Source organism: Esox lucius, chromosome 13 (assembly GCF_011004845.1).
Source record: "Esox lucius isolate fEsoLuc1 chromosome 13, fEsoLuc1.pri, whole genome shotgun sequence".
Lineage (NCBI taxonomy): Eukaryota > Metazoa > Chordata > Actinopteri > Esociformes > Esocidae > Esox > Esox lucius.
Genome location: NC_047581.1, coordinates 14,400,147 through 14,411,603, shown reverse-complemented (window position 1 = coordinate 14,411,603; position 11,457 = coordinate 14,400,147). Strand labels below are relative to the sequence as shown.

The 11,457-nt window shown below is 39.4% G+C and overlaps 1 protein-coding gene across 1 annotated transcript; it reads left to right on the top strand.

Annotated features, from left to right (window-relative positions):
- Positions 1 to 3,800: 3,800 nt before the first annotated feature.
- On the top strand, positions 3,801 to 11,419 carry unc119.1 (unc-119 homolog 1). Its single transcript, XM_010876344.3, has 5 exons — positions 3,801 to 4,114; positions 4,509 to 4,622; positions 7,629 to 7,737; positions 8,234 to 8,406; positions 8,671 to 11,419. The coding sequence occupies exons 1-5, from the start codon at positions 3,877 to 3,879 to the stop codon at positions 8,781 to 8,783; spliced, it is 747 nt and encodes a 248-aa protein (XP_010874646.1). The 5' UTR covers positions 3,801 to 3,876; the 3' UTR covers positions 8,784 to 11,419.
- The last annotated feature ends 38 nt before the right edge of the window (positions 11,420 to 11,457 follow it).

Genomic DNA, 11,457 nt, shown 5'->3' with positions numbered 1-11,457 from the left:
TACTTTTTACCATGTGGTTATAATGGTGTGAAATTTTGCACTGCCTGGTTTATATTCATCGCATTTGTCTGTCATTTGTTGTCATTTTTGTTTTGAGTCCTTGTTGCCTTGATTTTTAATACATTTGTGCTTTACCAATAATCTGCTTTGAGGTTCTTTCTAGTGTGATTTTGACTACTTCATTGCACGGTTGATTTTTGTTTTTTGTTCTAGTTTGCAAAAATGCTAACCTTACATTAATTCACCTAAGATGAGAACCAAATACTTGCTGCCATATATGTAAATCTTTCATGAATTAATTTAGCCACTCTCCCATTATCCCTACTGAGGTACATTCAGACAGCAAACACAGTCTTGTGCAGTCACACAGTCATGAATCACAGGCTATGAATGAATTAGTGTGAATGTGAGAGAGAGATCAAGGCCATTAAGTAATACTACTCTCCTTATTGATTTCTTTCACCCCTGAGGAGGGCTTCACGCAGCAGATGGACTAATGGTAATTTGAGATGCCCCCTCTTTACTCAGTTGTGGCTCTACAAATAACATCTACAAAGTTAGAACTGCTGATAAATGCTGTCTCTTTTTAATAAATGTGCTATTTTATCTAACTGGTGTTATAGCAGATTGTTTATTTCATTCATCCCTAGTTTTTACTTTCTTGAGGGGTAACTGAAAGATTCAACATGCTGTCTCACTGCATTCGGTGGTGTACAATTTATGTACTAATATTTGTCAAGACCAGAGTCCTTTAAATTTTATGCATGTAATATGAAAATATGGCTCCCAGGAGATCCTAAAACTGAAATCCATTGCATTGATGTTTTCTGGAAGGAAACATCAGGTGGTAAGACAGGTTTGTACCAGACAAATAAAAACTTGGCAGCATAACAGATAGAAACGGTAAGTCACTAAATAAAATAAACTATGAGTCACAACCAAAAATCGGATGGTAGTAGCATAGTGTACTACTCCAACAGATTTGTCATTCAATCAGATAATAAAGATGGGTGAGTATTTAAAGAGCACATAACCTTTTTTGGCCACATTGGTTTAAATAATATTTTGCTTCACACCACTGGGCCAGACTAGAGTTAATCATAGAACCTACAGAAGAGCTGAGTCTTAAGTAACACGCAAAGGTTGAGGAGGCGTCTGCATCGTTCACCGTCTCTCACCAGCACATCATTCCACAATAATGGAGCTCTGGCATAAAGACCTGTCTTCAGCTGTTTCTTTAGAAATGGTATGTAGAGTAAGCAGATCTGCTACTTGCGACCCTAGCGTATGTTGGTATGTTCAAAAAGTTAAAAGCTCAAAAGGTTTATTTGTCATCTGCAACAACAAGTTACGGTAATGAAATGCTTGGTTTTCCTACTCCCAACAGTGCAGTTAAAAAGTAACAGTAATTATAAGTTTAAAAAAAATTAACACAATCAGTAATAACGCTATACAAAAACACATCAATAATAACTATAAAACCTTAGTGCAATGTAAAAGTGACAGGTGTGCATGGACTATGGATGGATCGGAAGATGGGTTCCCGAGTTGAGCAGCCTTACAGCCTGAGGAAAGAAGCTGTCCCTTAGCCTGTTTGTTTTGGACTGAACCTTCTGCCTGTACCTTCTGCCTGACGGCTGCTTGGTAAACAGTCTGTGGCATGGGTGGCTGGGATCTGTAATGATCCGTTTGCTCCTCCTACACCTCTCTGTGTAGAGATCTTGCAGGGATGGCAGGTCAGGCCTTGTGATGCTCTCTGCTGTTTTCATCACCCTCTGAAGTGCTTTGTGGTTGAGGGCGGTGAAGCTGCCATACCAGGCGGTGACACAGCCAGTCAGGATACTCTCAATAGTGCATCTGTAGAAGTTGGTGAGTATCCTGGAATCCATGCCAAATCTCCTTAATCACAACGTAAGAGTGATGAGACCAGGTCAAGTCATCACTGATGATGACCCCGAGAAACCTGATGTTGTGAACTCTCTACTGCAGACCCATTGATGTGTATGCGGGTGTGGTCTCCCCGCCACAGCTTCCTGTGATCAACAATCCTCTCCTTCATTTTGCTGATATTGAGCTGGAGGTTGTTATCCTGTCAGTGACCTTACTACGTCTCTATAGGCTGACTCGTCGTTGTCAGAGATCAGGCCTATGATGGTGGTGTTGTCTGCAAACTTAATGATGGTGTTGGAGACGTAGGTTGCCAGGCAGTCGTGGGTGAAGAGAGAGTACAGAAGCCGGCTCAAAACACAGCCCTGGGGAGAACCAGTACTGAGAGTCAGTGAGGAGGAGGTGGCGTTGCCCATCGGCACCACCTGGGGTCTGCCCGTCAGGATGTTCAGGATCCATCTGCACATAGCGGGGTCGAGACCCAGATCCCTGAGCTTAACCGCCAGCTTCTGGGGCACAATGGTTTTGAAGGCTGAGCTATAGTCAATGAACAGCATTCTGATCTATGTGTTCCTTTTGTCCAGATGAGTGCAGAGTGGAGGGTCAGAGTGATGGCGTCCTCTGCGGATCTGTTATGTCTATAGGCAAACTGTAGCGGGTCAGGTGTTGCCGCCATGGGGTCTGTGATGTGAGTTTTAACTAGCCCCTCAAAGCACTTCGTAATGATTTGTGTGAGTGCTACAGGGCAGTAGTCATTCATGCAGAGGGCTTTCTGCTTTTTTGGCACAAGAACAATGATGGACTTTTTGAAGCAGGTGGGGATCACTGACTGACATAGCAATAGGTTGAAGATATCAGTAAATACATCAGCCAGTTGGTCAGCACAGACCTTGAGAACATGGCCTGAGATGTTATCTGGTCCAGGAGCCTTGAAGGTGTTAATCCTTTTTAGGGCTTTACAGACATCTGACCTGGTCATTTGGAAAGGGCAGCTATCCTGGTCCATTTGAATATCCATGCCAGGGATGATGTTCTCAAAGCGAGCATAGAAAGAGTTCCTCTGGGAGAGAAGCCGACACTTCCCCCACACTACCTGTTTTGCCTTTATAGGCAGTGATGGTTCTCAGACCACTCCACATGTTCCTGGTATTGGAGCCCTGGTAGAGAGATTCTTCTTTGACTCTGTATTGACTTTTTGAAGTTTTATTGCCTTCCTGAGATCATACCGGGATTTCTTACAATTGTCCGTGCTGCCGGAGTTGAATGCTGCAGTCTGTGCCTTTAGCATGGCATGGATACCACTGTTGACCCATGGTTTTTGATTAGGAAATTATTTTGTAGTTGTACGTGGTACAACGTTGTCAATACATTTGCTGATTAAACTGGTCACTGACTCTGTGTATTCATTGATACAGAAGGACTAATTCAGAGAGATACATGAGCAAGTCCATTTAATTACATTTTTGCATAATAACACTATATCTTCTGCACAATTTCTCCATGAAAATGTATTTGATTTTTGCAATGTTCCAAAGATGGAAAAAAAATGTGTGAGCAAGGACTTTCCAAAGTCCTTGCTCACACTTAAACTTTATCAGAAATGTAATTGATAAAATACATAATTTTTCCATTGGCTTGATATTGTTTACATTAATCCCATTAAGTGCAGTATTCTTTCATTGGAATTCAAAATAATCAGCGCTGCTGAATTACACGTGTGTTTTTATTTGTTCTTACAATTGTGAACTCAAGGAGAACCGTGGAGTGACGCACGATGTAAGGCTCCGCCCTCGAGCGAAACCTTGGGTCAAATGCCGTGTTTTTAGGGAGACTCATACGGCGTTACTACCGGTAACTATGGCAACCCCGTAGTCTTTTCCGCCAATAACAATCGGCTATGTTCAGACGTTTCGCCATCTTGAATAGTACAATTTGCAGACAGACATCCACACAGTCGCCTAAATATACAAACAACCAAGATAACTAATCATGAATGGCTCTAACTCTCGAAACAAGACGGCAGCCACTGTTAAAGGTCCGGACACTGATGTGGGCCCGGCTGCAAATCCCAGGGAGCGAAAGTCCGGTGGAGGTGTGTTGAAGAGACTCAAGTCGCGAAGAAATCAAGCTGATCAACAACGGCCTGTTGTTACAGAGGAAGAGCTCAGGGCGCTAGGAAGAGACATCACACCGGACGACGTCCTTGGTTTGCGTGCTGTTACACGGGGTAACGTTGTGAATAGAGCGGTTGGATTTGAGCTGATTATTAATAGTATTAAAATACTAAAGGAAGTTAATGTATTTAAGATGGCTAGTCCGTCTGGATTACTTCGTTATGTGTAATTAATGTATCACAACACTGCATATCGTTAGTTAAATCGTTTTGTATCCTGTTACTCCATTCTAGTTGAGGGGCGATTAGTTGGCGGACTGCAACATCGACATCACTAATTTATCGCCCCTCTACCTCACTATTTCGTGGTGAACTAGTTCCTGTAGTTATCTACTTTATCTACATCTTAATCAGTTCTTTCGAGGTTCTCTAGCCGAACTGGGAATCCGTCAACACAACCGATTTCTAGATTGTACGAGCTTGCTGTTAACTACAAGTTTGCTTACAGATTATCTATGTAAACCTGAGGACAATGTCTACAATATTGACTTCACACGTTTCAAGATTAGAGATCTGGAGACTGGGACAGTTCTCTTTGAGATCGCCAAACCTCACAACTGTGGTAAGTTCAGATATATGTTCCTGACATTAAATGTGTTTATTTTTGCCACACCGCTTTGCCACTTGAGGGGTCTGGAATAATAATTTCCTGACCGTCTAGCGCGTTTCATAAAATCTCGAGGTGCTTCAAAACAAACGATATGTCTAGCTTTGACCGCAACTGAAGTAGCTAAATAACTGAATTTTACTTTGCAGAACGTTCGAAAGGCTGACTGAAAAGTTATGTGTGTTGTCACCATGGACTCCTCCATCTAACGGTTTACATTTGTTGTTTTCTTAGTCGCACTACCTGGGAAGACAACATCTGGATGATTAGTACAGTTAGGCTAACTCATAAAACTATTTTTGGGAATTAAAGCCACAGAAGCCATTGACTGACCACACACTGAGAACAGCTAAAGCCATTTATTTGAGTGTGTATCCCCCTAAAATGGAAGGGTTTAGGTCATGGCTTGAGTGGAGAGGAGTGGTAAGAAGATGTTGGATGAGGGTGATTGAGTTTGCTTATGATCTGTGAAACCCTGGTCTTAGAGTCATTGGACTTCTCTTCTGTTGTGTGTGGATTTGGGTGCTTCCTCAGCAGCTCTGTGCACCAGAAAGTTCAGAATAGTAACCAGATGTCTTCTCTCTTATTCATCGCTGCTGTTTTATATCTAATAACAGATCTGGGAACTAGCAGCCACATAGAACAAAAATGTAGTGTCTACTGTGTCCAGATGCATTTATATAGGGTGAACGTCCCGATTAAACCCACCAAATCTGGTTTTCAGACTATTTTTTAAATATATACTGCCCCAAATTAAGTGAGAACATTTTAGTTGAAATGAAGGACAAATATTTCATTTGAAGGGTAAATCAATCATTTATACGAATTTCTAATGTTTTTATTGTTATATACAAACCTTTTCTATTCAAATCTGTAATCTCTTGGCCTCTCAGTTGCTATTTTCATTTTGTTTCCACACCTATCCTATGGCATTTGAAATAGGCGTGACCATCCTTTTTGCTGTGTTGTCAACACAGGAAAAGCTAAACTTACCACATGTCTTTGGAATGTAGCCCAAAAACTATTTATGAACAAAATCAAAACTATAGTGGAAATTTCTCCTCAATACTTCATACTTCAATGTGTTGTCATTTTGTCTGTGTCTATATCTGTGGAGTGCTGTTGGCATTTGAAAATTGGCCAACATTTCTGGTTCAGTCAACTGATTGAAAGGACAGATGTTTTTATGAAGATTTCTGAAGACCAACTGACTAAAAGAAAAACTGTTTGCAGGTTCAGTACTATTATTTTTAGGGTAGTAAATGATTTAATTTCAGGATTTACATTTAAACAGTAACTTTAATTGATTTTCAAATGTTAATCACATTTATGGTAGTAGTTTGAAAGCTTTGTAAAAACACATTTTAAAACCATTCAGTTCACTTTGGAGTGACATTAAAACATACAATTCATGGTGAGGAGACATCAATCATAACATTGAAGCTCATGTATCATTAGCCTATAACTTAAGCAAAATAAACAAAAATAATCTCTACTTTCTCCTAGGCTAAACGTAGGGCTGTGCTGTTTGATATGATTTTATCGTTTTAGTTATAGTGTAACATAACAGGTTATAGGGAAGTCTACGCTTTATTTTGTTTGCGCATGTTATGGTGTTGGTTTGCCGAACTTATGCTAAGAAGTCTGATGGATTTCAGATTTTCAATGACCTTATGATTGCACACATTTAGAATGGTCCAGGTCACTCCAGCTCAGCTTTGCAGAGGATGAACTTGAGCGCCACAACCTAAATCTTGTCCTTGGGTGGGAGGAAATCATTCTGGCCTATCCAGAATGAATTGACCTATGCAATATGACTGATATTTAATTATGGTATTAATTATCTGAATTATGGAGCTGATTAATAAGATGAGGGGAAAATTTGGGAGAAAACTGGTTCAAAAGTCACAGGGAAGAAAATCCCCATGGAAACACAGTGAAGTGGGCTTCAAGGGAACATCAGTGAATTTATGGTTAGAACATAGAATATTTTATTCTATGCGCATGACATAAAAAAACAACCAGGTAAAAATGTTTATTTTTATACAATTTTTTTTATCAACAATCTAATTTATTTTCTATTTAACAGTATAATAATAATATAAACTGCACACAAAAATGTAAACTATACCTGCTTATCATGTTTTATGTCATTGCAATGAACCATACTATGCAGCTACTGTATTGATGCTGCATGTGGTCGGTTTGCTAGTATTCTAAAATAAAAATGTATGCTAAAACTAAACAATCATTTTTTTTTGCAACTTCTTCTCAGCAGTACATGTCACACATGCTTTGTGACATGTACTGTGTTTTTTAAAACTAAAACAGCCAGAAGTGAGTAAGTCCAAATGTGTATTTGCTAGTTAACTTATTACGTAGCTAAATTAATCATAATTAAAACTGGAGGTTAGGGTAGCATTTTCAGATGTTTAAGTGTGGTTGAAGAAAATGTCTCTGACCTGACCTTTTAATGTATTGTGTGTTCACACACGTTTTCATGCTGACCTCTCGCTTCAAGGGTTTTTTCCTTGTTAAATAGAAATTGCTTTCCTCTGCATTTGAGAAGTCTGAAGTTTGGATACAGAGGAAAGCAAGTACTTTTATTCAACACTGGTGTCTTGTTAGTTTCTCCTCTCTGACTGCTTGTTCCTTCTAGCACAGTTGGCAGGCCCGTGCAATTTCGTACAGACTGCCTTCATGCTGTCTCTGTGCCTCTATTTCACTTTTCTCCAACACTTGAAATCTTTGGATAGGGGAAAGAGAGGATGAGAACAGAATAGCACAGATTAAAATGCTCTGTTATTAATCTATTTAAAGTATTATTTTAGATAAACCAAACAAGCCTAGTAATTTCCTCAATGGTAAGTGTAGTCCTTGCACACATTTTCTAGACTGAATTTTAGGTTGAAGTCAGAGATGACACGTTGACCATTACATTTGAAATCTTCTCTTCGTCAGATCCTGAATACGAGGAGGATGGTAATGGAGAAGGAGACACCAGTGCTGGGCGCTTTGTGAGATATCAATTTACACCGGCTTTCCTCAGACTGAGAACTGTTGGTGCGACGTAAGTCAATGGATAATCCAGGAAACTTGAGTGATCATTATTAGATATTAGATATAGACTCTTTGTTTAAAAACCACAAAGCTACTGTGGTCTACACCCTGCTTCCACATTTCAGTCTTAAGCACTGTTACGCTATTGGATGCTTATATTCAGTGTGATCCTTTTCTGTGGTTCCCAACCCCCTCATAGAGACCCCTCAGCCATTCTATTAGATGTAATCCAGAGCTAGCACACCTGAATCAACATAACTAATTAACAAGTCCTTACATATTGAACCAGGTGAGCTAGTTCAGGGCATACCACCCGTAACACACCTTGGTTGATAAACACATGGCTGGAAACAAGACCCTAACATACCCTCCTCAGTGTCAAAAAAATCTAGGATTATGCTGTAGTCTCCCAAATGAATAAAACGTAGTCATTTAATTATAGTCACAACATAGTTATTTTCAGCATGTCCCTACAAAAGATTCTCATTCTTCCCTCTCTTTTTCAGTGTGGAGTTCACAGTTGGGGACCAGCCCGTTAACAATTTTCGCATGATCGAGAGGCATTATTTCCAGGATAAAGTTCTCAAGAACTTTGACTTTGACTTTGGATTCTGCATTCCAAACAGCCGCAACACTTGTGAACACATCTATGAGTTTCCCCAGCTCCCAGATGACCTCAGTAAGTCCACTGGCAGTGCCAGCGCATTGTTATACTGCAATGACCCCTTTCACTTTGTAGTAAGCTCTGTGCCTCTGCAAGCTGTAATACAGACCGGCCACAACACAGCGGGCCATGTCTTGTTTATACTATACACATCCATACAGAACCAGTCGTGCCACTCATTACGTAATTCTGTTCCCCTCCTTCTCTTGGGGCGTTTTGTGTTTGCTTATGAAGTCATTAAAAACTGAAAGTCCTTCATTTTTCTCCCTTTCTTTAAAGTTCGCCTAATGGTGGAGCATCCGTATGAGACACGGTCAGACAGCTTCTACTTTGTGGACAACAAACTGATCATGCATAATAAGGCAGACTATGCCTATGATGGTGGCCAGTAGGATGGCTGAAGATGGTGTGCAACTCGAAGCAGGGATTATGTTACCCCAGACAGAACCATCATGTAGCCCTTTTGGTAACGGGAGTGTACTTTCGCCACTTCACACATTCCAACAAACTTTACCAGTCCCAGGTTTGGGAAAAACAGGTCCGTATCTGCCTTCAAAACCAGTTACTTCATTTATCTGATACCTCATACTCTTCTGTTGCTGGGACTAATATGAAACTCTTGTCAGTCACTCTTTGTTAACGTTGAACATATTTTTCTTATGTGATCATGGTAAATGTACTTCTTTATTCAACCTGCCTTGAGTTCAGTATTTGTTGTCATGTTTGTTTCTGTGCTTTTTTTAGTCATGTATTGTGCCATTTCTTACCAGACAGCTCTACAGATGGAAAAGGGAAGTTTACATGATCCCAACCTGAATGTTGAATACCAGGCACCATTTGACCCCGTATGATGAACACTGGTTGAAGTTGGCCAGGTTTTATAATGTTTCATCACAACACAGTTGAAAGATGGCACAGTTGGATGAAAGCTCATTATGACTCAATGATACTACCTAATTTGACTGACCACATTTTTTCTGGTCATTAATTCATTTATTTGTACTACTATTTCTATTCAAGTAAAAATCATTCTCCTTGCTATGTTTTCCCACCTCAAATTTTGGGCTAAATACTCTGCTTTGAGTATAACGGATGCTCCAGGATTTTGTCTTGTTAGAAACTGTAATAATCATATTTGGTGTCCGGTGGCATTTCTATATCTGTATATAACCAATAACCCATTTTGACTATAAGGATAAAACATTTTTCTATTAACTGCCTTGGGTAGAAATCACAGACAACCTCCCTGGTCTTAAAAGCGTGTTTATTAATGCTGAAGTGACACTAAATTTCCCAACACTAAATGAATCCTACACAATGTGCCTTGTATTCCCACTGATCAGCTTAGGTGGCTTTGCTGTGTGTGAAAGAAATCCCTGTCACATCCAGCTGTCGTTCAGCTGTTCGCCGCTACACAGATCTTCAACAACAGCCTTGTGGCTGGTAGAGACTTTTAATTAAGTACAAAGCAATGAATTATGTCTGGTGTAAGGAATGACAATGTTAATCACCTTAGAGACATGATATTGTGTGTTCATTACCATTATTCATGAAAGATCTCTGAAGGTATCCACAGTCTTTCTGTATTTCCAATAACCCCTTCAAATTAAGTAGTAATTCATTTTACAAAACAGGCACTACAAATATGATTTTTCATTTATTAGGTTGGATGCATTGGAACCCCATAGATTTTTATTTGAGCATATTTTAATGATTGTAAAATGTATTAATGTGTTTAATGACTAATCTCAGTAATATATGTATTCAACATTTCTATAAAGTTAGCTGTCTTTTGATTCAGGGACCATGTATCCCATATCAAAAATAATCTTTATCTTTGGCTAATTACTAGCCCAATAATGTACTGTAATGTATTGTAGCCAAACCTACATCTGAGGATCTTGCTTTTTAGAGGTCTACTGGCTCTAGCAGTTAAAACCGCGAAGTACTCTATCTAAACCTAAACAGATTTTCATTTACTATAGAATTCAAGAAACACAGCCTTGTACTTAACATTTACATCTGACCATATGTTTCACTTGCAACATTGTTCTGGCAACCTTTCATTGCACAAGGTCTGAGGATGCTAGATCTATCATGATAAACCAGGTGGTATAAATTCTGAATGGCCATTGGCTGAAACCTGTGGTATATGTAAGCAATGAGGCACAAGTTAGTGTTTTATGTGGCCAATACACCACAGTTAAGAGCTTTTCTTAGGCATGATTTCTCGATGAGTTCCTAGACAGGTTTGGTATATTGGAAATGTCTCTGAGATACCTTGTTCTTAAACAGGTTACCAACGCAATTAGAACAGTAAAAAGTGATTTGAAGCCATTCTTGTGGTGTACAGTCTCCTATACCACGGCTATCAGTATTCAGGATTCATATCCCTGGTTTATAAGAGACTGTATACCACTTATATTTCATCACATACTTTTTTACTTTTCTAATTGGTCTGTTAACTGGTTCATTATACATGTAGTAATAAGGCATCTCGGGTTGGTCATATATTGATAATATACAACAGCTAAGTGCTATGTCCTGGCATTCAGCAAGGCAGTGTGCCTTAACAGCTCTTGGCTGTTTTATATTGGCCATATACCACAGATTTTTGTGGCTCATTACTTAATTAGAACAGGTGGTCACAGTAAACTATTGCTGTGTAATAGAAATATGACTCTGTAAACCCTAATGCTATAGGTGGTGGAAATGTAACGGTTGTATTGTTATTGCTTTTAGATTATATGAAAGTATACTTCCAAAGGTTTCCAAAACTGAATCACAAGCAAGGATCATTAACATGGTGACAAAGCATTAGAGATTTTGTACAATGTCTTACACTTTTGTCAATGCATCAACTGAGAACCAATGAGGGAGCCCTCGTTAGTGAATGAGAGCTACTGTGGCTGTGTGCTTGGTGAGGATCTGGTATGAACCTGAAGCCTACCTAACATTGCCTTTATGCTCAATTGATTATTTTTGGTTTCTGCAAGGTGGAGGAGAGGAATTAAAAACAAGGAATGGATTAATTGTTGTTTGGTGTCATAACTGGATTTAGCCATC

Coding starts and splice junctions, on each gene's coding strand:
- unc119.1 (XM_010876344.3), top strand. CDS start 3,877: ATGAATGGCTCTAACTCTCGAAACAAGACGGCAGCCACTGTTAAAGGT. Junction 7,738..8,233: donor CTGAGAACTGTTGGTGCGAC/GTAAGTCAATGG, acceptor TCTCTTTTTCAG/TGTGGAGTTCACAGTTGGGG. Junction 8,407..8,670: donor CCAGCTCCCAGATGACCTCA/GTAAGTCCACTG, acceptor CTTTCTTTAAAG/TTCGCCTAATGGTGGAGCAT.